The sequence below is a fragment of the Squalius cephalus genome (assembly GCF_949319135.1).
Source record: "Squalius cephalus genome assembly, chromosome: 22".
Taxonomy (NCBI): domain Eukaryota; kingdom Metazoa; phylum Chordata; class Actinopteri; order Cypriniformes; family Leuciscidae; genus Squalius; species Squalius cephalus.
In genome coordinates, this window is record NC_137143.1 from 10,308,833 (window position 1) to 10,335,969 (window position 27,137).

Sequence of the window (27,137 nt, forward strand, 5' to 3'; positions counted from 1 at the left end):
CACAGCTAACAGAGATCGGCTGTAATCATGCAGATAAAAGATGTTTTGAAGACAATAAACATGATTGCAATGATATCTGATTTGCCTGTGTTCTTCAAGCCATGCCAGGTATTTTTATAATAATAGATTATATTTATAATGTAATGCTAATCTATATAGACTTCATCATTGTGCATAATACTATCAAATAATATATTTTCTGTCTGATTTTTTTATCTGAAGCTAAATTAGATCACAGAAGATTATTTAAAACATTCGGCTTGAGTTATAAAGTACGTTTTGAGCATAAATATGGTTTTAATCTCATATATTGTCGTGTATTGATGGTGTGCTAAGCTAACATGCTAGCTAGCCCTAACTGTTAGTCACATGACATGGTCTTGAAAAACATTTAACTAAATACAGAGTTTTGGGCTTATTATCTTCAGATTTTAAACATAAAATGTTTAGACATGTGGCTTTAGCTGTAGTGCATTTCTAGATTGCTCCAGTGCCAATTTCAATTTTATTTTCATGAGGATGTTTCATAAAAAATAATTTCTAATAACTTTACAAAACTTTGAAGCTATTTATAACAATTTTTGTCATTACGACAATAATTAATTCTACATTTACAATAAACTGCCAGGTGTCAGCTTTCAAACGAGATCATACTTGTGCTTTTAGTACAAAGGGTTCATGAACTGTATCTGTTTTAGTTTGGGTATGTCATTTCTGGGGATTTTTCAAAAGTGGCGTTGCAGCTTAACAGGTTAACTCGCTTACTAATGGACCAGAAAACTAAAATCAGAAGACTGAATGATACAGAAAAGCAGGTGGTGGTGATGCTGAGAAACAGGCAGAGACAGAAGGTAAGTTAAACCATAAAAGGTGACTTTACTTTGAGTATTACTATTTAGTGATTTTTTTTTTCTCTTTAGTATTTTCTTTTTATCAATCACAAAACATATATATATGTACAGTTGTGCTCAGAATTAATCATACCCCTGGTAAATATGATCAAAAATGGCTGTAAAAAATAAATCTGCATCGTTTATCCTTTTGATCTTTCATTAAAAAATTGGCAAAAATCTAACCTTTCATTGAAGTAAACGAATTGAAAGTGGGGGGGAAATCACATTATGAAATAAATGTTTTTCTCCAAAACACGTTTGCCACAATTATTGATACCCCTAGAATTTTTTATGAATAAAATATCTCTGAAGTATATTCCCATTAATATTTACCTTTTTTTAGCACACCAGGGTGACTAGGAACATGAAATTGTCCAGCTATGACTTCTTGTTTCACAGGAGTTTATATATGAGGAAACACAAAGGCCAAATTCCCTTAATCATCCATCACAATGAGTAAAACCAAAGAATATAGTTCTGATGTGCAGCAAAAGCATCACAAAATAGAAAGTGGCTTGTAAGGTATACGACTCTGGGTAAATATGAATTAGCTCAAGAATATGGGGAATCTTGGGAATATTAATATTTATGACTCATGGTCATAATTCATAAGTCGCATGTACATTTATTTTATCAATTATCGAGATTACCTTGTTCTGTAACTGGTCTGACCAACATTTAATTCGTCCAGCGAAACAAATGTAAAATCATTACAGTCAAGAAGAGGTATTCACAAACTTCAAGGAAGTTTAGGTCCTGGCCACGAACATTAAACTTTATTGAGTTTATTAATTAAAACTACTGAATGTAGTCTAATATCGAGCTTGTAGCTTAAGATCTTTTGTTTCATTGACTTTAGAATGGTGGGTTTTCAAACACGGAGACAGTGAAAAGTATTTATGAATTTTAATAAATGCAAAACTAGAGATTATATGAGCTACGAATATAAACGTACGTAAAAATGCAAACAATAAACAAACAAACATATAACCAAACAATAACATAAGTGATCAGAATGAAACGAAATGAAAGAAAGAAAGAGAAGTAGAGAGAAGGGAAAATTAGTAATTATTACATACAGAAACCTTTGTTCACGAGACACCGGGAAACAGCTTTTATCAGCTCAATATAAGTTACTTGCAGAATTCTGTGCTCTTTCTGGTCAGGCTGAAGCAGGAAGCGGGAAGCGGACAGCGCGGACGTGTCCTGTTTCTGCTGGGTCTTCCAGTGCCGCGAAGTTCGAAAAGGCTCACTGAATGTACTGTTACCGGAAAATCAGATTCATCTCCCGGGATGGGAGAGGTTTAAAGTCTTTGTTGCAAGGGACGCAGCTACGACTCGGACATGTGCTCGCTCGATAGAGAAGACTAAGGCCTTCTTCAGATGATCCTTGGAGAAGCGCTGCGCCGGGGAGAGGAGGAAGGGTGAGAGGTCAGGGATGAGAGCGACCGGAGAAGAGAAGAGATCCGGGAAGAAAAGAGAAGAGTGCGAGAAGTGGGGGTCTCTTCCTTTTAACAGACATCTGTTTACGCCCTGTTTTGTGACAGAGCGAATCAAAACTTCTGATCTGTAGCGGGAAGAAGTCTTCTTTGTGTGAAGAAAAACACGCCCCCCCTATACCATATGTCTTATGGGGGAAAGGATTCATACTTAGAAATATGATATTTCCTGGAACAAATGCATATTATTGTACTTTGCAGTCAAGATTCGTCTCCGTGAGATGGAGAGGATTACAGAGACATCAATTATGACAGGTAAAGATTGGGGAAACATAACGTTACATTTATATGCATAATTACACACAAATAAAGTTTGATTAAACACACAATAAAGTTGTCAGTGTTTCCGTTATGGCAAGCGACGACACTTTGAGAAACATAGGAATACATATCAACATTCAGTGGCTTGTTATGTGGGGGAATATCTGTTTCAAAGTCCAGAGTGTGTGTGTGTGTGTGTGTGTGTGTGTGTGTCTTCTGGAATGTCATGAGGCTGTAAAGTCACAGGAAGTCCATGCTGAACTAGGGGGTTTTTACAAGGGATTGTTAAAACAGGGTCCTCTTGTGACTAAAATGTCCCTCTGGGGAACAACAGATTGCAATTTTGACATGTCCAAGCAGACTTAGCGACGCCGTGGACAGACCCGTTGTCTGAAAAGACAACGAAGGATGTGTTTGGAGACAAGGAATTACTAATTGGAACAGCATGTGACCGCATGTCAGGCGTTGTCGCTACAGGCTGTAAGAAAATAGCTAAAGAATTGAAAATCCCCATTTTGACCATCAGGGCAATAATTAAGAAGTTATAATCAACTAAAGATGTTACGAATCTGCCAGGAAGAGGACGTGTGTCTATATTGTCTTAATGGACGGTGAGGATGAAAGTTTGAGTGGCCAAAGACTCTTCAATAATCACAGATGGAGAATTCATCCACACATGTTGTTTGGGAGGTTTTCAAGAAAAATGCTCCTCGCTCAAATGGCACAGGGTTCTGTGGTCAGATGAAACTAAAAAAAGAGCTTTTTGGCAGCAAACACGCTAGATGGGTTTGGTGCACACAAGGATAAAAAGTACCCCATGTGTACAATTTAATATACCATTGGATCTTTAATGTTGTGGGCATATTTTTCTGCTGGAGGTCCTGGACTTCTTATTCAGATACATGGCATCGTGGATTTTATCAAATATCAACAGATAAAAAATCAAAACTTGACGCCTTCTGCTAGAAATCTTATAATGGGCCGTGGTTGGATCTTCCATCAGGACAACGATCCAAAACAAACATCAAAATCAACACAAAAATGTGTTAGGGAGCACAAAATGAAGCTTCTGCCATGACCGTCCCAGTTCCCTGACCTGATGAGTGGAGTGAACTGAAGAGAGGAAGCACCAACATGGATCTGGGAATCTGAAAGATCTGGAGAGATTCTGTATGGAGGAATGGTCTCTGATCTCTTGTCAGGTGTTCTCCAAACTCATCAGGCATTATAGAAGAAGACTCAGAGCAGTTATCTTGGCAAAAGGAGATTGCAAAAAGGTATTTAATAAAAGGGTATCAATAATTGTGGCCAACGTGTTTTGGAGAAAAACATTTATTTCATAATGTGATTTCCCCCCCACTTTCAATTTTTTTACTTAAATGAAAGGTTAGGATTTTGCCAATTGTTGGAATGAAAGATCAAAAGGATAAACGATGCAGATTTATTTTTTACGGCCATTTTTGATCATATATACCAGGGGTATGATTAATTCTGAGCACGACTGTATATATATATATATATATATATATATATATATATATATATATATATATATATATATGTGTGTGGCAATGCTGAAGGAAGGGGAAGGGGGAAAATCAACGTTATAAGTACGTTTGAACAAATACAATCCGACTACGCCACCCCGTAATAAAACGGGGAAATGACCAAAATAAGGGACACAGGTTCGTAGGCTGAAATAATCCGAGAGAGGCGTGTGAACAATGTACAAAAAGACTTTATTCAATCATCATAAATAGTTAAAATGTTCCATGATAATCAATGTCTGGTCACCATCAAGCACTGTCGCGATCAGATACTCTGTGTACTGGACAAAAATAAAGATGTCAATTGGAAAATAGTCACAACAAAAAAATAAACAAAAGACATAAAAGACACAGGCTTTCCAGTGGCTGGGGCAGGCTAGATGGAGTGGAGACCCTATCTGTGAATTTGTGTAACACGCACACACACACACACGCAGTGAAAGGTGAATCCAAGCAGCACTGCACTCCACACAACTGCACCACCACCTGTAGTACTCCAAACTAGCTAGCTAGCCTCCCAGCCTCGAGCCAGCAGTGCCTAAAATACACCAAAGCAAACAAAACAAATTAAGTTCAATAATACAGTGGAAATATTTCCATCAAAGTAAACAAAAACATTTATAAAGAACACTATTACAATAACAAGCTTGAACTACTGAAAATATACAAAACAAAATACTAGTAAACAACAACATAAACACACAAAATGAAATGAATACAACAGTTCGAATGATCACTGAAGCAGGTCCCAGAATCAGAGTTCCCTGAGCGTAAACACTTAACAGGGCACGAACGATGACATTAATAATGCCCTAGATGTAAACCAGCCCCAAAAACAGCAGGAAAGGAAAAACAGCAGGAAAGGAAAAACAGCAGCGCATCCTCCTTTAACAACGGATATAAACTTCCGCCTTCAAGAAACGCGATGGAAGAGACAGCTCAGCACACTAAGGAAGAATGCTTAATTAGATACTGGTCTTGTGAAAAAGAGGAAGCAGATTAAATCACACTTACCCCACGCAATTCCTCGTGCCACACGGGGTGTATGGTCACTCACAGCTCATAATGAATTAACATGCAGGAAGACTTTTCACTGATTTCACGGCTAAGAGTTAAACAGATAATTAATCACCCGACGCCAAAATAACAGTAGGTAAACAGAATCGCACACATACCTAACATGCAGTGGACAGCCTATGACCCAACCAGGCATAAAACGCACTGAAAAAAAGAGAAAGTCTACATTTAAAATCCACATGCTCACGTCTATTAGCCAAACAGCTACAAACCAAGAGAAACCACGTACCGTCTACACCAGCGCGCTCAGTATGGGCGGTCCCAGTCGTGACGCACACCAGGCAATCTAACTCCAGCCTTAAAATACCATCAGTGCCACCTCCAATAGGCTATGGTGGGTGACAATCATGTACCAATGAGCCAATGAAACTGAACTACGTCACCCACCTTGCCACATATATATACACAGTGCTATGCATAAGTTTAGACACCCATACTAAAGTTGACTAAAAAGAGGAATAAAAAATCATCTTTTGGAAATTGAACTTAATGCCTTAATTTAAAAAATTAGGAAAAATCCAACCTTTAAGGACACCAATTTTCTTTGTGAATGAATAATGTATCGTAAATAAATAAATGTTCTTCCTTAAAATACAGGGTGCATAAGTTTGGACACCCCTATGTTAAATTCCCATAGAGGCAGGCAGATTTTTATTTTTAAGTATTTTTTTTTAAATTTTTTTAGGATACTATGCATCCTGATAAAGTTCCCTTGGCCTTTGGAATTAAAATAGCCCCACATCATCACATAGCCTTCACCATACCTAGAGATTGGCATGGTTTTATTTCAGTTAGCCTAATAGCTAGTTTGATTTGCATTGAGAGATGATCTTATGGAAAGTACCCCATGCCAATCTCTAGGTATGGTGAAGGCTATGTGATGATGTGGGGCTATTTTAATTCCAAAGGCCAAGGGAACTTTATCAGGATGCATAGTATCCTAAAAAATAAATAAAAAAAAATACTTAAAAATAAAAATCTGCCTGCCTCTATGGGAATTTAACATAGGGGTGTCCAAACTTATGCACCCTGTATTTTAAGGAAGAACATTTATTTATTTACGATACATTATTCATTCACAAAGAAAATTGGTGTCCTTAAAGGTTGGATTTTTCCTATTTTTTTAAATTAAGGCATTAAGTTCAATTTCCAAAAGATGATTTTTTTATTCCTCTTTTTAGTCAACTTTAGCATGGGTGTCTAAACTTATGCATAGCACTGTATATATATATATATATATATATATATATATATATATATATATATATATTAGGGCTGGGCAAGTTAACGCGTTATTATCGCGTTAACGCATTTATGAATTAACGCCGACAATTTTATCGCACGTTAACGCAGTTTTTTTAATTATTATTTTGAAAGTCCGTTGCTCACCGGCTTAGTTTAGCGGGGATGCTCTGCCATGTGGAATCCCTCCTGTTGATGTCCTGATAACTATTTAGATACAGGAAACTCACAAACAGCGAGGATCAGTCTCTCTTCAGTCTCGCGTCATTTACAAAAAGTTCAAGACAATTCAACTTCGGCAGCGGGCGGGCGTGTGCGCACAACCGTGACAGTTTCACGGGAACACACCCGCTTGTCGCTGCGCCTTGTGCTCGACTCGACCACTTCACCTCACTCTACCAAACGCGAATAGAGTGTCTGGCGCGAGTGATTTCAATGTTAAAGTCAATGCAAAGACGCGTTTATGCGCGTCTGGAGGTCCTGTGGCGCGAATGAGGCGTTTAGCGCGGCGCGCGCGTCCAGTTCGCGTCAAACCTTTGCTTTTTACGCTCTTCAATTTCGCTCTGGACGTGCGAATGGATTCAAAATGTTCAACGCGGTAGATGTGAATTTGATGCGCTATTCGGTGTGAACTGTGAACGCAAAGTAACAGGGAAACTTGCTACTGAACACAGACTGTTTCTGCTGCTCCCTGATGAACGATACCTGTTGTTGATACCTGTTCAGAAAAAAAAAAAAACAGGACTCTGATGGTAACTTGTTTAACAAGCTAGATAAAAGGTAATGCCCTGGCAGTGGCAAATAGCTTTGGTTTAATGTTTGATTTGATTACATTAATGTTTAAGTTGAGATTTACAAGAAATATTTTATTGCTACTGTGTAAAGGGAATACTGCTGGTAAAAAGCACATTAGGCTATTTGTTTAAAGTTTTTGCAAACCACATGTTATTGCACTTTTTTGTATATAGCAGTACATTTAGATCTGCTATACACTATACTTTAGAATTCATTATTAAATTTTGCTCGTAACAATGCGATTAATCGCGATTAATCGCAAGAAAATCATGCGATTAATCGCGATTAAAAATTTTAATCGTTGCCCAGCACTAACATATATATATATATATATATATATATATATATATATATATATATATATATATATATATATATATACCCTGGTGTCAGGATACAAGGCACACAGAGATCGAAGTAAGTGAATATAACACAGCTTTATTCGATGGTTCAACAAATCATGGTGAGTATCAGGAGCGAGAAGACGTGAGGAAACACAGGATGTGGGATCCACAACAGGTAAGTTCAAACACTCCAGATAATTGAATCACAATCCGTTCTGGGATATTAATACTGGTCTTTTCTCTTACAGGTTCTGGCGTTGGTTCAACGGGTGGCAAGAGGATTCAGTGGAACACTGGAGATCGCTGGATGTCAGGTAACAAGTGGATACCGACAATGTTCCTGGAGGTCACAGATCAAGAAGCCAGAGGTTAGTAAATCACAGGTGAGTATACTTTACGTTTAGAAGTCACAGGTTTCTCAAGGGATCGGAGGCAGAGGATAAGGGTCAGTTCCTGTTGGAGGCTTGACAAAGAACTGTGGTATTGCAGCGTGTTTTATGTGTTGGTGGAATGAGGTTGATAATTGTGAACAGGTGTGAGTAATCAGAATTCTGGGGAGAGTGATCGTTGTGTGGTGCGGGATGCTGAGTCTGATTGGTTCCTGACATTACCATGAGCATGGAATTCAAGGAGTAGATTGAGATCAAGGATATCGTTCCGAGGTATCCAACACCTTTCTTCTGGTCCATACCCCTCCCAATCTATCAGGTACTCAAGTTGACCACCTTGACGTCAAGAGTCCAATATTTCCTTCACAGAGTAGATGGACTCCGGTTCAATAGGTGGTATCGGGGAATTGTCATCAGGAACTGGTTCTGTTGGGGAGACGGGTACAGGTGTGTGATGTGGTTTCAGGAGGGAGACATGAAACGTGGGATGGATCCGATACTGAGCAGGGAGACAAAGTTGATAGGTGACTGGGTTGACTTGTCTGACGATGGGGAATGGTCCGATGTACTTAGGGTTGAGTTTGCGGCAAGGTTGACGTAGGCGGATGTCTTTCGTAGAAAGCCAGACCAATTGTCCGGGTTGGTAGTCAGGAGTTTGATGGCGATGAGCATCTGCGAAATGTTGCTGGCGATTTACTGCTTGCTGAAGATGATGGTGGGTCTGATTTCAGACTCTTTCGCTTTCTCTAAACCATTCATTGACCGCAGGTACTTCCGATGGTTCATCGGACCAGGGGAACAATGGAGGCTGATAGCCCAGAACACACAGGAATGGAGTCATTTGGGTGGATGACTGCCTGAGGGAGTTTTGTGCATACTCTGCCCAAATCAAATAACGACTCCAGATGTTTTGATTGGAGTGGCAGAACGTACGCAAGAAACGACCAACATCTTGGATTTTTCGTTCAGTTTGCCCATTTGTCTGAGGATGATAACCTGATGATAGGCTTACAGTCACGTTCATAAGGGTGAAGAATGCTTGCCAAACTCGGGAGATGAAATGGGGTCCTCTCTCAAACACAATGTCTTCTGGAATACCAAAGTTTCGAAAGACGTGTTCCATCAACAATTCAGCGGTGACAAAGGCCGTAGGAAGACTTTTCAGGGGAATTAATTTACAAGCCTTGGAGAATCGATCAATGGCTACAAGGATACAGGTATTACCTTCAGAGATGGGAAGATCTGTGATAAAATTGACCCCGATATGGGACCAGGGTCGATGTGGAACAGGAAGTGGTACTAGTTTACCCGCTGGTAGATTTCTTGGAACTTTTGACATGGCACAGGGAATACATCCTTGAACAAACGCCGTGATGTCATGTTGCATGTTGGGCCACCAATACCGTAGTTGGAGAGTCGAGTAAGTCTTGTTTACTCCGGGGTGACCTGTGCCTACAGATGAATGAGTGGATGAAATCAAGGAATTGCGGAAATCTTCAGACACGTAAATCTTTCCAGGGGGACATCCCGGGGTTCCAGGTTGTTGTCGTGATAATTTGAGCAGTTGTTCATTGATTTCCCACTGAATGGGATTGACGAATAATCTCTCTGGTAGGATGGTTTCAGGTTCTTCCATAAGAACTTCTGGGGCATGGACACATGAAAGAGCATCTGCTCTGACATTCTTCGAGCCTGGATGATATGAGATTTGGAAATGGAAGCGAGTGAAGAATAGTGCCCATCTGGCCTGACGTGGATTAAGTCTTTTAGCTTCTCTCAAATACTGGAGATTTTTGTGATCAGTGAGGACTATAAACGGATGTTTTGCCCCCTCTAACTAGTGCCTCCATTCTTCTAAGGCAAGTTTAACAGCCAGGAGTTCACGATTTCTGATGTCATAGTTGCTTTCTGCAGCAGATAACTTTCTTGAAAAGAAAGCACAAGGCATGGGCTTGGAGGAATGTTCGGAGTACTGAGACAAGATAGCCCCCACCCCAGTAGTGGAGGCAACTACTTCAACCAAGAATACCTTTTCTGGATCTGGGTGATGGAGCAAGGGTGCAGTGGTGAATGCGGTTTTGAGGGCTTGAAAAGCAAGTTCAGCTTCTGGGGTCCAGAGAAGAGTCTTTGGTTTACCTTTTAGCAGAGAGGTTAGGGAAGCTGTCAACGTGCTGTACTGGTGTATGAATCTTCGGTAAAAGTTGGCGAAGCCTAGGAATCTCTGGAGTTCCTTTACAGATTGGGGAGTGGGCTAAGACGTGATGGCTTCAGTTTTCTGATCATCCATTTCCACTCCTCGTTCACTAAGCTGATAACCCAGAAACTCAACACTGGACTGATGAAACGTACACTTTTCAGCTTTTAAGAACAAGGTAAATTCCCGGAGCTTTTGGGGTACTAAGGACACGTGATGTTGATGTTCAACAGGATGTTTGGAGAAGATAAGAATGTCGTCGATATACACCAACACAAAATGTCCCAGGAATTCTCGGAGCACCTCATCCATGAAGCTCTGGAAGACGGAAGGGGCGTTTACAAGTCCATACGGCATGACAAGATACTCATAGTGCCCTGCAGGAGTAATGAACGTGGCTTCTTGTTCAGGAATTGACAAGGAGTAAATTCGACCCTTGGGAACAGACTCTCCGGGGACCAGATCAATGGAACAATCCCAGGGCCGGTGTGGAGGTAATTTGGATTTGAACCTGCATGGATGGAGTATGGCTTGGAAGTGTTGATCTTCTGGAGGTTGAGTCTCTCACAGAGTCTTCCTGATATAAAATTCCCCGCTGACCCAGAGTCAATGATGGCTGCTACAGAGACGTGGAAATTATGGGATTTCAGAATTACAGAAATCGTGAGCGGTGTCGATACAGAGAGAGGATTTCAAACGGAACTCACCGTCAGCCGAGGTGGTCGAATTGGACATGTACTTAGGAAGTAACCTTCAACGCCACAGTACAAATATAACTTCAATTCTCTAAGACGGATGTGCTCAGCCTGGGAAAGTCGGTGAGTGTCGACTTGCATCTTCTCCGGTGGGGTTTCAGATACAGATTCTGAGAGAGCTTGATGGGATTTGGCATGAGAGTGTCGAGTATCTTGATAACAATTCTGAGATCTTTGATGTATACGGAGAGTTTGCTGTATGAATTTTTCCAGTCCCAGGGTATCATCGTATATAGCGAGTTGGAGACGGAGTGCAGGATTTAAACCTCGGCGATAAACAGAAAGGAGAGCTCTTTCATTCCAACCACTCTCTGAGGCTAGAGTCCGGAATTCAATGGAATACTCTGAGACAGATTTCTTATCTTGTCGAAGCTGTAACAATTTATCGTTGATGGATGAATCACTGATTGGTTGTCCAAATACTTCTTTGAAATGGTTAACAAAGCTCTGCAATGATGTGGTAACCGCAGTTTCTTTTATCCACAATGACTCAGCCCATCTCAATGCTGATCCGGATAACTGTTGAATGATGAAAGAGATCCTTGATCGATCTGTAGGATACAGATGAGCTTGCTGTTCGAGGGCGAGTGAACATTGCAACAGGAATCCGTTGCAATCTTCCGCCCGGCCGGAGAATGGCGCTGGTCGGGAGGCGGAGTTAGCGATGCAGACCAGCGTGGGAGCAGGATTTGTGGAAGCGCTGGCTGCTGGTGGTGTCGAATTCTCAGCATTGGTTGAAGGTTGCACGGGAATGGCAGCGGTTGTAGGCTGTGTAGGATCCATACCGTCGATTTTTCGGTTTAGGTCAAGCCTTCTGTCAGGATACAAGGCACATAGAGATCGAGGTAAGTGAATATAACACAGCTTTATTCGATGGTGCAACAAATCATGGTGAGTATCAGGAGCGAGAAGACGTGAGGAAACACAGGATGTGGGATCCACAACAGGTAAGTTCAAACACTCCAGATAATTGAATCACAATCCGTTCTGGGATATTAATACTGGTCTTTTCTCTTACAGGTTCTGGCGTTGGTTCAACGGGTGGCAAGAGGATTCAGTGGAACACTGGAGATCGCTGGATGTCAGGTAACAAGTGGATACCGACAATGTTCCTGGAGGTCACAGATCAAGAAGCCAGAGGTTAGTAAATCACAGGTGAGTATACTTTACGTTCAGAAGTCACAGGTTTCTCAAGGGATCGGAGACAGAGGATAAGGGTCAGTTCCTGTTGGAGGCTTGACAAAGAACTGTGGTATTGCAGCGTGTTTTATGTGTTGGTGGAATGAGGTTGATAATTGTGAACAGGTGTGAGTAATCAGAATTCTGGGGAGAGTGATCGTTGTGTGGTGCGGGATGCTGAGTCTGATTGGTTCCTGACACCTGGGTGCACCCTCTAAATGACTTTTCATTTATCAGTAATCATAATTATAAACTTTACAAATTTTCCAGTTGTGCTCTTGAGATGTTTCAGTCCCATAAAAAAAAAAAAAAATCAGTCTCTCTTACTTATCTGAGGAGAAATAATAGAATGGAAAATTGTCCTTTCCTCTAAGTTCGTGATCCTTTCAGAGTCGAAGTGAGAGGCTAGCCATCAATTAGGAAAATCCATCTTGAAAGAATGTTCACACAGAAAAAAACTGGCCTGTCCATTCACTTTCATTCTCTCTTTTTTTATTGTTTTTTAATTTATTTTTTATTAAATGCCAGTTACATACAAATAATAGATATTATACAAAAATAATACAGACAATATTCAATAATTATACATTACAACAAATAGGAAAAGAAAATATAGTGTAATTAAAGTTAATAATACAAGAAGAAAAAAGATTAAAAAGAAAAAGAATATAATATAAAAGAAAAGGAAAAAGTATGAGATCATCATATAAATAGCATAAAAGCTTCACATAAAGACCTAGTACGTTTTGCTTTACTATTTTTCAACCCAAGTAATAATTCAATCTAATTCTTCATTTCTATCTGAAATAACAAGTTGGGTTTTTCTTTAGCCCCTTTTTGCTTATGAATATGGTATTTTCCCATAATTAAACAGAGATTAACAATAAATGCCACATTTGGTGGCAATCTTTGTCTATTAAAATAAAATAAAATAAAAAAAATTCAGAAAAATAAACTTTCATCTCTAAGCATTTACAAAGAAAACATTCCAAATTTACCCAAAACATTTAGCTGTAAATGCAATTAAAAAATAAGTGGACAACATTTTCTTTTTCAGTGCCACAGAAATCACATTTAACATCTACATCAGTGCGAAACCTATAAGAAAAAGAGTTTTAACTGGGTAGGGGAGAGTGGGGTGAGTTGTGCCAGTTTTTACTCAAAGTGACTTTAAAGTGAGGCCATGACAGTAATGCCTTCAACTTAAGGATGTACATGTATTTCAGGATGTTGTGCATCCCTGAGAATAATAACTTTGGATCTGAAATAAATAGTTTCAGAAATATAGCTTTTGGGAAAAAAGTGGTCTCATGGCACAACTTGCCCCTGGTGCGGGGTAAGTTGTGCCTTTTGGGGAAATATGTTGGGGTAAATTGTGCCAGTGCTTTCTGAAGTAAAACAGAACATTTTACTGTTATGAACCGTATGCTATATGAAAGCAAGACAAATTCAATACAAAATTACTAATTTAAGGTTTATTTAGATATTGTCACCCTGGAATACCATAGCATGCGTTTTTCCTACTATGGTCAATTGCATAGGGATTTTGTATTGAACACAACTCTGGATCACAGTGTCACAGAGACAAGGGGGCGGGCTCATTTTACTCAGACGACCAATCAATCTCTCAGGATCATTGTGAAGCTATCAAGCTACGCCCTAGCAACCATTTAGAGCACCATAGCAACACAATATTTGATATTTGTGAATCATTTCAGGCAAAAAAGGCTTTGGCAATAGATGCCTGTTGACATAGCACTGTCTGTCAATTATGTAACATAAGAATAAATTTACTAGGCTAATTTCTAAACATCCTATTGTGACTTAGCCTCTTAAAAACTGAATAAAACTTCTCTTTATTAACATAGTGCAAACTCAAAACTGAAATCAGTCTTACCTAAATTAAACAAATAACAGGTAGGCCTAAGTCAAACACTGATGAGGCCAGCCCATCTCCTCACTTCTCAAGATTATCCCCTGTGAGTATGTAGGTCTCTAGGTGGTCTGGATCTGGCACAACTTACCCCATGCCCTTTGGCACAAATCACCCCAGACCCAAAAGTTTGAATAATTAGCATGATCCAGCAGTTAAGAGCTAACATCATGCTAACTGTATAGACTCATTGTGTAGCCTACTAAAGCACTAAAACATGTGTGAAATGTTTTCAAACTTGTCTATAATTGTCCAGACACTACAATCAAAAAACCTTAATCATAGAAAATTTACTTTGAAAGGGAAAAAACAGTTTTTTGCACTAAAATTTGCTTAACTCTCATGCCATGTATCTCTCTTCTTTGGAGGATGAGTAAAATTGATTGCTTTTCAAAATTATGTGGTCACATGACCAAATTATTCTATGGTTTTCCAGAACAAGGGGTGGAACTACTTCCCCCCCTGGCACAAATCACCCCACTCTCCCCTACACCAGATGAAGTATTTTAAAATGTACTTCTCCCACCTTATTTGTTATGCAGTATTTTTTTGGCAGCAACTATGCATATATTTCCAGTCAATGCACTCAACTTTAGAATGCCAGTATGTTTTAGAAGATATTGGGCTGTAATCAGTTAGTAACTTTCTAACAAAGTAAATATTCCATCTTCTATAAGTAATAGTAACTCCTTTAATTGCAACATCAGGTCTGAGACTCAGTCTCCTTATTCACATTTCCTTTAAACAGACATTTTAAACCAGATGGTATAGCATCGAACACTATACAATATTCTTTTGGGATTATTGGAATATTATACCTTTGAAGAAATTCTACATACAGTGGGGAGAACAAGTATTTGATACACTGCTGATTTTGCAGGTTTTCGTACTTACAAAGCATGTAGAGGTCTGTAATTTTTATCATAGGTACACTTCAACTGTGAGAGATGGAATCTAAAACAAAAATCCAGAAAATCACATTGTATGATTTTTAAATAATTAATTTGCATTTTATTGCATGACATAAGTATTTGATCACCTACCAACCAGTAAGAATTCCGGCTCTCACAGACCTGTTAGTTTTTCTTTAAGAAGTCCTCCTGTTCTCCACTCATTACCTGTATTAACTGCACCTGTTTGAACTCGTTACCTGTATAAAAGACACCTGTCCACACACTCAATCAAACAGACTCCAACCTCTCCACAATGGCCAAGACCAGAGAGCTGTGTAAGGACATCAGGGATAAAATTGTAGACCTGCACAAGGCTGGGATGGGCTACAGGAAAATAGGCAAGCAGCTTGGTAAGAAGGCATCAAATGTTGGCGCAATTATTAGAAAATGGAAGAAGTTCAAGATGACGGTCAATCTCTCTCGGTCTGGGGCACCATGCAAGATCTCACCTCGTGGGACATCAATGATCATGAGGAAGGTGAGGGATCAGCCTAGAACTACACGGCAAGACCTGGTCAATGACCTGAAGAGAGCTGGGACCACAGTCTCAAAGAAAACCATTAGTAACACACTACGCCGTCATGGATTAAAATGCAGCACACGCAAGGTCCCCTGCTCAAGCCAGCGCATGTCCAGGCCTGTCTGAAGTTTGCCAATGACCATCTGGATGATCCAGAGGAGTAATGGTAGAAGGTCATGTGGTCTGATGAGACAAAAATAGAGCTTTTTGGTCTAAACTCCACTCGCCGTGTTTGGAGGAAGAAGAAGGATGAGTACAACCCCAAGAACACCATCCCAACCGTGAAGTATGGAGGTGGAAACATCATTCTTTGGGGATGCTTTTCTGCAAAGGGGACAGGACGACTGCACCGTATTGAGGGGAGGATGGATGGGGCCATGTATCGCGAGATCTTGGCCAACAACCTCCTCCCCTCAGTAAAAGCATTGAAGATGGGTCGTAGCTGGGTCTTCCAGCATGACAACGACCCGAAACACACAGCCAGGGCAACTAAGGAGTGGCTCCGTAAGAAGGATCTCAAGGTCCTGGAGTGGCCTAGCCAGAACCCAATAGAAAATCTTTGGAGGGAGCTGAAAGTCCGTATTGCCCAGCGACAGCCCCGAAACCTGAAGGATCTGGAGAAGGTCTGTATGGAGGAGTGGGCCAAAATCCCTGCAGCAGTGTGTGCAAACCTGGTCAAGAAGTACAGGAAACGTATGATCTCTGTAATTGCAAACAAAGGTTTCTATACCAAATATTAAGTTCTCCTTTCTGATTTATCAAATACTAATGTCATGCAATAAAATGCAAATTAATTACTTAAAAATCATACAATGTGATTTTCTGGATTTTTGTTTTAGATTCTGTCACTCACAGTTGAAGAGTACCTATGATAAAAATTACAGACTTCTACATGCTTTGTAAGTGGGAAAACCTGCAAAATCGGCAGTGTATCAAATACTTGTTCTCCCCACTGTGGGTATACAGGTGCCCATTTTCATTAAATAACTGTTTAACAAATATGATGCCATTATCAACCCATTTTTGAAAAGACAAAGTTTTATGCTTAAACGTTATATACCTGTGTGGCGAGCAGGACGAGGTCGAGGGCCGTGGGAGGACGGCGCGAGGCCGGTGTCGTGATTATGATGAGCCACACCTGTGAGACGCACCGGTCTCGCATCTCTCACGGAGGAGCGGAGGCATAAAGGAGGAGCGACGACAGTGAAGAGCGAGAGAGGACAGGCCTGATTTTTAGTTCATGTTTTGTTTCTGTTTGTGTCGCCAGCAGTCGTCCGTGAGGGGCTGCTGGCTTTTACTTTCATTTGTATATTTGTGTATTTATTATTAAATATTGTTGAACGTTCGCCGGTTCCCGCCTCCTTCTTCCCATAACATCTAAATCCCGTTACAACCTGTTATTCCAAATTATACATTTGTTTGGAGAAAAATTATGTTTATAGATAAGCATCTACGAGAGTAGCACCTGCCTGTGAAAATTACTTACCAGTAATCTAACAGGAATCTTACTGATTTCAAGTTGCATTGCAACAGAAAAGCAACCCCACACGTTTTCAAAAATTACATTAGGAATTAAATACCAAATTTTATTTTTGTATTGAAAGTAATGCTGCCTTGAGCCATCTATTTTTTTTAATTGTATTTGAAGTGCTGAAGTCAAGCACATTTAAACCTACATTACCAACCAAATTAAGGTACCTTTTTTAATGTAATGAGATCTGTTTCTCCAAATTAAATTAAAAAGATTTTTATCGACTTCTTTAATGATGTTATTTGGGACTTCTAGTGAAATAGCAGGATAGAGCAAACACTCAGTTTTTGATAAAATAATTCTACCATTAATTGACAAGTCTTGCATTAACCATACATTCAATCTATGTTGAACTTTTTGAACTACAGATTGAAAATTAAGCTGACCCCTTTCCTTTTCATCTTTACATATTTTGATTCTTTACAGGGATGCAATTAATATCAAGAAGTTCACTATTTTTTAGAGGGAACAACTCACATTTGTTTAAATTTAATTTTAACCCTGAGACTAATGAAAAGTTATTCAAACAATCAATCACACTTTTAATTTCTAATGAATCTCAAACAAATATTGTTGTATCATCTGCTAATTGCCAGCATTTTATTTTTCTTTCTAAAATCCTGATGCCGTAAAAATTATATTTTTTTAAAGAGTCATTGTCTGAGTTACAAGTAAAAACAAAAAAAGGTGATATTGGGCATCCCTGCCTTATGCCTCTTTCTAAAAGAAATCTGGGGGTAGTGCCATTTGCAAGTTTTACTGAGCTATTACACCCATTATATAAATAACAAATGGCCCTTTTAAAGAAATTACCAAAGCCAAAAAAATAAATAATCTAAAGTCTCAAACATAAAATTGTGGTTAACAGTGTCAAATGCTTTATAAAAATCTACAAAAAATATAAAACTTTCACCATCAATATACTTATTATAATCAATTAAATCTGGGACCAAATGAATATTATTACTTATATGTCTGCCCTTCATGATTCCTGATTGGCAATCATCTATAATTTGTTCTAAGCATTTTTTTAATCTTTCTGCAAAAATAATAGTAAATACCTTAATATCGTTATTAAGTGTCATGATTCCTGTCCTGTGTTTCCCTTGTCTGGTGTGCATTTTTGTTATTTCCTGTTCTGTGCCATGTTTTGTAGTCCTTTGTAGTCTTTCTTGTTTATTAGTCTCCCCAGGTGTTTCAGATTAACCACGCCCCCTTGTTATCTTGTTTAGCTTGTTAGTCTCTGTATTTAAACCCTGTATCTTGTTTCAGTGTTTGTGGGTTCTTGTTTGTGTATGTTGGCTGTTTGGTTCCTGTGTCCTGTTTCCCGAGTCTGAGTTTGTGTAGGTTTTGGTTTATTAAATAAAGTTTGCTGCATGTGGATCCTGCTTCCTCCTATCATTCAGCCAGCAGCGTTACAGAAGAACCCACCACTTAATGGATCCAGCAGCAGCTTTGGGGAGTCTCCAGCCAAGATCAGGCGGCCACGTCTGATTCTGGTTCCCAGGATGGCCGCCACCACGTTGTCTGAGAATCTCCAGCCAAGAAGGCGGCCACGCCTGATTCTGGTTCCAAGGATGGCCGCCGCCACGCTTCCTGAGCCTCTGTCTGTTCCTGAGACCGCATCTGTTCCTGAGTCTGAGCCTGTTCCTGAACCTGAGCTTCTTCACGTCGCTTCTGCTGATCCAGAGACTGTTCACGTCGCTTCTGCTGATCCAGAGACTGTTCACGTCGCTTCTGCTGATCCAGAGACTGTTCACGTCGCTTCTGCTGATCCAGAGACTGTTCACGTCGCTTCTGCTGATCCAGAGACTGTTCACGTCGCTTCTGCTGATCCAGAGACTGTTCACGTCGCTTCTGCTGATCCAGAGACTGTTCACGTCACTTCTGCTGATCCAGAGACTGTTCACGTCACTTCTGCCGATCCAGAGACTGTTCACGTCACGTCTGCCGATCCAGAGACTGTTCATGTCACTTCTGCCGATCCAGAGACTGTTCACGTCACTTCTGCTGATCCAGAGACTGTTCACGTCACTTCTGCCGATCCAGAGCTTCACGCCATCCCAGAGTCTCCTTCACCGCTGGTCCTGCCCAGCACAAAGCCTTCACCGCTGGTCCTGCCCAGCACAAGGCCTTCACCGCTGGTCCTGCCCAGCACAAGGCCTTCACCGCTGGTCCTGCCCAGCACAAAGCCTTCACCGCTGGTCCTGCCCAGCACAAAGCCTTCACCGCTGGTCCTGCCCAGCACAAAGCCTTCACCGCTGGTCCTGCCCAGCACAAGGCCTTCACCGCTGGTCCTGCCCAGCACAAAGCCTTCACCGCTGGTCCTGCCCAGCACAAAGCCTTCACCGCTGGTCCTGCCCAGCACAAAGCCTTCGCCGCTGGTCCTGCCCAGCTCAGAGCCCTCTACGCCGCTGGTCCTGCCCAGCTCAGTGCCCTCTTCGCCGCTGGTCCTGCCCAGCTCAGAGCCCTCTTCATCGCTGGTCCTGCCCAGCACAAAGCCTTCACCGCTGGTCCTGCCCAGCACAAAGCCTTCGCCGCTGGTCCTGACCAGCTCAGAGCCCTCTACGCCGCTGGTCCTGCCCAGCTCAGTGCCCTCTTTGCCGCTGGTCCTGCCCATCTCAGTGCCCTCTTCGCCGCTGGTCCTGCCCAGCTCAAAGCCCTCTTCATCGCTGGTCCAGGACTCTTTACCGGGGAGCCTCCCCATGAAAATTTTGGGGGGGGGCAATACACCTCCGGACCAGCCCGATCCGCCAGGACCGCCAGAGGGGTGGTCTCCTGTTCCGCCCTGGCCGCCTGAAGGGTCGTCTCCGCCGTGGCCGCCTGAAGGGTCGTCTCCGCCGTGGCCGCCCGAAGGGTCGTCTCCGCCGTGGCCGCCAGAAGGGTCGTCACCGCCGTGGCCGTCTCCTCAGCCAGCACTGCCCTGGCCGCCTGCACAGCCTGCTCCGCCCTGGTCGCCTGCACAGCCTGATCCGCCCTGGTCTCCCGTTCTGCCACAGTCTCCAGGCCCTCTGCCGTTCCACGGGCCTGGCCCTCCACCCCGCCCCCGGGTCCGCCTCCGCTCCACCACCCTCCTGAACTATTTCCTGAGGAGCATCTGGAATCTGCTCCTTAAGTGGGGGGCTATGTCATGATTCCTGTCCTGTGTTTCCCTTGTCTGGTGTGCATTTTTGTTATTTCCTGTTCTGTGCCATGTTTTGTAGTCCTTTGTAGTCTTTCTTGTTTATTAGTCTCCCCAGGTGTTTCAGATTAACCACGCCCCCTTGTTATCTTGTTTAGCTTGTTAGTCTCTGTATTTAAACCCTGTATCTTGTTTCAGTGTTTGTGGGTTCTTGTTTGTGTATGTTGGCTGTTTGGTTCCTGTGTCCTGTTTCCCGAGTCTGAGTTTGTGTAGGTTTTGGTTTATTAAATAAAGTTTGCTGCATGTGGATCCTGCTTCCTCCTATCATTCAGCCAGCAGCGTTACATTAAGTAATGTAATTGGTCTCCAATTGCTGATAAGGGTAGTGTCCTTATTAGCTTTTGGTATCAAACTAATCAATCCCTGACGTAACGATGGAAGTAACTCGCCTCGTTCTATAGCTTCATTAAACTCACATAATAAAAATTGAGAATTGTTCTTGAAATTCCTTGTAAAATTCGCTAACCAAACCATCGTTACCGGGAGATTTATTATCTTTTAGTTTACTGATCCCAAATCTAACTTCTATAGAAATATCTTTGCCGCACAACATCATACAATCCGGATGTATACATTTGGCATTTGCTTTAATGCTATCTAGGAATTGTCTTGTATTGCCATCATCCTCTTTGTTATATAACGTCCGATAAAAGGATGATATATAATTAGAAATTTTTACAGAATCTTCAGACACCTCCCCATTTATATTTAGTTTTAATACAGAATTCAGCTCAGTGTTTCTTTTTTCTAAGTTAAAAAAATAACAAATGCCCCCTTGGCTTTATATTCATATATCTCGTCTAACTGTAACTGTGATTCAAATAACCTGAGTTTGTCCTGCTGATTCATTACATTATTACTTGTCAAATTAACTATGTCTTTTATTACTTGTTCCTATCTAGTCCTTTTAGCCTGTGCTATTAATTTTCCTGTAACAATGGCTTGTTTTCTTGTAAGATACTTCATGTACTCCCAATTGCTACCATATTTATTTGAACGTTTTGCATTGTTCCAGCAACTTAAAATAATATTTTTTTACTTCCTTTTTAATAAACAAGTCATCTTCCAATATTGCCTTATTTAATTTCCAGTGTGTTCATGTTCTTACTTAATTATCAATACTTCCAGATAAGTCAATAACTAGATAAATGACTTTATGGTCAGTAAGGACAGACGTTTCCACAGTAACATAGCGTACTTGATTTTCTAGTACACTGGATATGAGCCAAAAGTCTATCTTAGACTGTTTATTCCTGTCACCAGAACACCATGTAAATTCTTGTTTGGGTTTCAGATCCTCCAAATATCAATTAATCCAATCCCAAACACAAATTATGTAATTCACTGAAATTATTTAAACTATTTCCACGAGGAGGAATACAGTCCAGGTATTAGATAGAATTATAATCCCCTCCAAGAATTAGTTTAGCATCAGGAAAACTATCCAAGATGTTTCTGATTTTTTCTTCAAAGTCTTGTAAGTAAACTTTTGTTCTTTACAACACTGTTTGTTGCATATATATTCCCTAACACAAAATATTGCTGGTTGAATTTGACAATCAAAATAACCCATCTTCCCAAGGAATGTGAATAACTTTTAACATTTTTTCCTCTAAATTTACCTTTCAAAATTACAACACCTGCGGAATCATTGCTACCATACAACATCCACATATCGTTTCCCCACTGACTCTTCCAAAACTAAAAGTCTGATTCAGATGCATGTGTCTCTTGAATGAAATAAAAATCACAGAAATATTTTCGACAAAACAAAAAGATTGCTTTTCTTTTAACTAATTTTCTCATACTTCTAACATTAAGAGAAAAAACAGCGAGTGAACCCACACTCACAGAAGAACTTAAGAACAAAAGTTTACATCTCCAAAACTTGTATAAGATTTCAACTTTAATTTTGAGGTTTTCGTTTTACAGATTGCACATTGTTTGTAACAAGCTAAATATCTTAGAATCAATCAATATGGTCATGTTAGCGTCATTTTCTGTGTGCAAAGTGGGGACGCACGGGATTCATCTGGGGTTTTTTTGTTTTTTGTTTTTTTTTGCTTCTCAGCGCCAGACAGCTGTTATCTTTTCTCGGGCATAGTTGTTACAACTTGGCAGCCAACAATGGCGTGTGCTTACTGCGTTCAACGTAAAATGCATTTTTTTTTTATGTTTATATTTACAGTATGTTAATATTAATATAGAATTAATGGGGTTTTTTTTTAGCAACAGAAATGGTGCCCCCCTGGGGAGTTCGTGCACTACGTAATCTGCGTTTAGGGAGTGGCGGTACTGAGCATTGTGCACATGAAATACAGGCAAAGCAACAAATTATTATTATTCAACTGTAAGAATTGATAAATTAGGAAATTCCGGACAGTCTGTTTCGGGGGTGACCAGACCCTGAGAGGACAAAAGGACCTCTCTGGAGATTACCATTTGAACTGGCTCTCATGCACCATCGAGACGAAAGTCTCACCTCCAAATCAACTTCATCTACATCTCTTTTCTTCTCCCCTCACCCCCTCTCTCTCATGTTCAGATGATTCACCTGAATTCCCAAGAAAATGTATAGTTTAATGTGAATGATTATCACAGAGTATTTTCATGTTTGGTATCGTTTAAAATGTCACAGTGCGACTGGTACAAATGTCTCATTTCAGAATAAGTAAAACACAAGGTAATAAAGTTTTAAGAGTTTATGGATAGCTGACTTACAAAGGAAGGTGGTCTCTCAAGACAAATGGTCACTCACCCCCAAGAGGTGCTACCTCTGAATGCAATTTTCTTTTGTTAGCACGTTTCCATGTGAAAGAGGTCTGACAATTTAATGAAATGCAGCAGGGAGATCGAGGCCTTTTCTGTACTTCAGATTGGCCCGTGAGGCTGAGAGAGAGATCTCTTAGCCTCACGTATTTCTTAAAGTTGGGTTTGCATCTTCTCTCTATTCCAGAGCATTTGATGTTTTGTATCGATTATCTTTGAATTGATTATGAAATTGGCATGATACATTTACCTGACATAATAAATTGTTACATGTGATTATTCTAACTGATCTTGACATTGTTCATTTAAAGGTGCTCTAGGTAACTTTTTAACCTTAACTGAACAGCTTCGGAGTCAGTGGAATGGTTATATTACCTATTTCGGGTTGAATGGTGGTGGTTTCGCACCCCCCTGGTGCCCGAGAGCGGAAAAAACTCACTTGCAACTTTGGGACGCGGGTCGGTGTCAGGAAGTATCGTGTGATATCAGGTCTCGCGATGTAACGAATTGCTTGACGGCACTGCACACGTACACGCCCCTATTCAAGCACCGGCGGGCTAGCTATAAGCAAAGGGCAACGATAGATTGAGTTATGGCTGAGGCTGAGCCTGTAAAAAAGAAGCAGAAAGCTAGGAAATCTTTGTCGGAGGACCAACGAAAGAGGAAACGGGAGACTGACCGAGCAAGAAGTCAGACTCAAGTAAATATATCGGACCGGCTTTTTCAGAATGGTGAGAACTGAGAGAAACAGAAGCCTGCAAAACGGATGCTGATCCTGCTGTTGCACTTGTAAGTTAAGTATCTTTGGAATAAACTGTGTTTAATATTTAAATTTCAAGTAATTGTGACCTCAGGATGTTTGCTATTGTCTGTAAAGGTTTTTATTATGATCGCTGTCTGTTAGGGGCTTACTAGTACGCTAGATACTATAACTTTGATGTTAGCATTGTCATAGCAAACACGTTTGATTTCTGTAGTTGTTTGGCCGTTCCTCTGTCGGTTTTATTTGTGTAACTTACACTTTTATTTTATGTCACTAAGTCAACGCGTCTGATAGTAGGCAATATCAGACGCGCAAAATGTTGCACATATCATGATCGAGCTAGAAAAAACGTTCTGATGTTTTCTTAGACAAGCAAAGGTAAACCATCATTCTACCAGATGAACTTATAGACCTTGCTAATATAACTTTAGACAAATATTAGCCTCCGATATATATATTTTGTTTATGCTCATGCCCATTCTCCCAAAAACAAACAAACAAACAAACACGAAAGCAGTAGTTCGCCTCGTTCATATCGTTCGTTCCCGGTAAAAATACTACACTGTAAAAAAGCCAACTTACTGAAAGTTCTCCAAATAAACATAAAACAGTAAAATGAACTAAGATATTTTTATTGGAAGTGTTCATGCATCATACTAAGTTGATTCAACAAATTCGTGACTTAAATGATGAAAACGTACAATGTTTTGTTGTTCAAACTAAATCGTTTTAGTTTTCATTGAAGTCCGCGTTTTTTGTTACCGCGTGCGCAGTTTGAACCCTGAACGCATGCGCAGTGTGAGACTCGGCGGTTAGGTCTCTGTCTGCAGCTGGTGAGAAGCATAGATGGATGAGAAGTCGGTAGCAAAGTGCTGCCTTCAATTCAGCGTTTCTGCACAATCACTGGTATGTATTAATCATTTTTATAATCGACTGTATGTTATTTGTCATATATGATGTTTTGTGCTCTTCCCAAACTGATGGCCTGATGTAATTCACCATCACTGTTACAGGCCGCTGTTACATCACTACCAACTCTGACCAACTAATACTGGAAGAGGCCAATGCTGATGTTATCCTGCCTATTCAATCCAGCGTTTCCAAAGAGTCACAGGTATGTATTAACGACACACTGACGGGAATATTGCTCTTTGTGTTGTTTACTGTTACCACCGGCGCTCTCTGGAAGACTACATTACCCATCATTGCCTAGAACTACAGCAAACTACGGCAGCTCAAATAGCTCAAAATACACAGCACGTTTAGTTTTTTTTTTTTTTTTTTTTTTTCTCTCGTGGTGACTCTCCCTGCATTCAGAATGGCATAATGTTATGTATTTTAAAAATAATATTTTTTTATTGTGAATAAAATTTTTATTTTAAAGTAATTCATTATTTTTTTAAGTAATAATTGATGTGCTATGTTAGACATTTTTGAAGTAGAAATCCGTTTTGAAAGTTTAAAACACTGTTAATTACAATTACTAGGTTAGCTGAAAGAAATATTGTTAAAAAAAGGTACAAACTAAGACTTGATTTGGCCTTTAGGGACTTGAACATGTCTGGTATTTATCATTTTTATAATCAACTGTATGTTTTGTCATATCAAATGAGATGTTTACTCATTATGTATTTACACTAGTTGAGGAGTTCAGAGAGAGATGGCCTGCCACCTGCACTTTTTCTAAAGGATGAGGTAAACCATTTAATAGCAACTGTTAATATTATTATTATTTTAATTATTATTTCTAAAGATTATTATTAATTATTATTTCTTTAGAACATTTTAGGAATACTTATAGTAGTAAAACTTTGTGGTGATTCCAACTGACTTGTTTTTTACAGATCTCCATGAGTTTCCGTGTATCTATAACGTCGACCATGAGAATCTACTTTGAATGAACACATATAGAGAGGAAAATAGTAAGTAAATAACTTTATAATATCAGTTATCAATATCATAAACTTAATTATGACATCAGTCTGTTTTTCATGCAGTTGTCAATTGGGAAACTGTACATGATTTATTGACAAATTTTATGATTTTACTTTTTTGATTCCACTGTATGTAAAAGAGCAATCTGTACATTCTTTAAAAAAAATCTTTGTTATGGACCAAGTCATATGGATTTGGAATTACATGAGGAAGAGTAAAATATGACAGAATTATCATTTTGGGTGTGCTGTATACATTTAACTCCCAAAGCAGATCCCTATGTTAAATTATTAAGAGTTAAGGTCATAGTGCATCTGCAGATTAAAATAATATATATATTTTTTTCCTTTCTTTTTAGGTGAGTGACATTACCACACGTCAGAAAACAGATCTTGAGGGATTGCCACTTTTCCAGCATGAAAACTCTACAAGTTTACCCAGGAAAATTACCATTTTCATTTTCATTTCTGGTAAATTACCATTTTCATTTTCATTTCTTGGTCATTTTTTAATCTATTTATGTTTTACATGTATTCAGGTTATTTACACAACAACATAAATAATAATAATGTTGTTGTTGTTATTATTTTTAAATGTACACTTCAATTAATACCCTTATCTCATGAATTATTCTCCCAGGATACTGATCCTTTAGACCACGGCATCAAAGATGTAGAGATCGGAATCCTTACTGTGGCCGAAGATGCCGCTGTTACATCACTACCAACTCCGACCAACTAATACTGGAACAGGCCATTGTTCTTGAGGACATTACAGATCTACCAGCAGTATATGCTTGTTCGGACTCATGAATGCACTGAATATGGATTGATGATGACTGACTTTTCATTTTTGGGTGAACTGAAACTTCAGGCTAATGTTCTTTAACATGCATTGGTAAGTACCATGCACTGAGTTAACAAATTCAAGACTTGCTACGATAATGTCATTGTTGTGCATCAGACACAAACTGTTTAAATAAAAAAAGTTATCTGACTCGTGTTATGGTCTGTCTCTTATTTAATTAAACTATTTAAATAATATATAATAAATCAATATAGGCCTATAAGATAATAGGCCCATTTGTGTTCAGCCAACTAAAAATACTTTGTTCTGTTATTCATTAGCTAAACATGACTATTTATGTTGAAGCAACTTATGATTTTAACGTAATCTTTTTAGTTGCGTGGACTTCAGTCCCTGTTTGTGAAGTTTACTCAAAAAAGAGCTTGCGATAAGTTGCCTTATTTTTTTAAGTTGACCCAACTTTTTTTTTTTACAGTGTAGTATGCATGACAACACAATAAATAAAAAAATCGCCATCAGTTGGAAAGAAAGTATTGCTTTACTTGCCTCGGTAGACATAACTGGTTTTGA

General features: G+C 39.7%; 1 protein-coding gene across 3 annotated transcripts; it reads left to right on the forward strand.

Moving 5' to 3' along the window:
• The first annotated feature begins 14,665 nt into the window (after positions 1 to 14,665).
• LOC307150343 (uncharacterized protein) lies at positions 14,666 to 26,756 on the forward strand. Of its 3 annotated transcripts, none has more exons than XM_079857490.1 (3): positions 14,666 to 24,939; positions 26,119 to 26,230; positions 26,400 to 26,756. In XM_079857490.1, the coding sequence occupies exon 1, from the start codon at positions 18,489 to 18,491 to the stop codon at positions 20,244 to 20,246; it is 1,758 nt and encodes a 585-aa protein (XP_079713616.1). In that variant the 5' UTR covers positions 14,666 to 18,488; the 3' UTR covers positions 20,247 to 24,939; positions 26,119 to 26,230; positions 26,400 to 26,756. The 3 variants fall into 3 exon arrangements, 2 of the variants coding, with proteins under 2 accessions (XP_079713616.1, XP_079713617.1); XR_013819688.1 differs by lacking the exon at positions 14,666 to 24,939 and adding an exon at positions 25,695 to 25,747; XM_079857491.1 differs by lacking the exons at positions 26,119 to 26,230; positions 26,400 to 26,756 and adding an exon at positions 25,467 to 25,497.
• Positions 26,757 to 27,137: the final 381 nt, after the last annotated feature.

Excerpts from the sequence above, each read along its gene's own strand:
- LOC307150343 (XM_079857490.1), top strand. The coding sequence starts at position 18,489 with ATGTGGATCCTGCTTCCTCCTATCATTCAGCCAGCAGCGTTACAGAAG.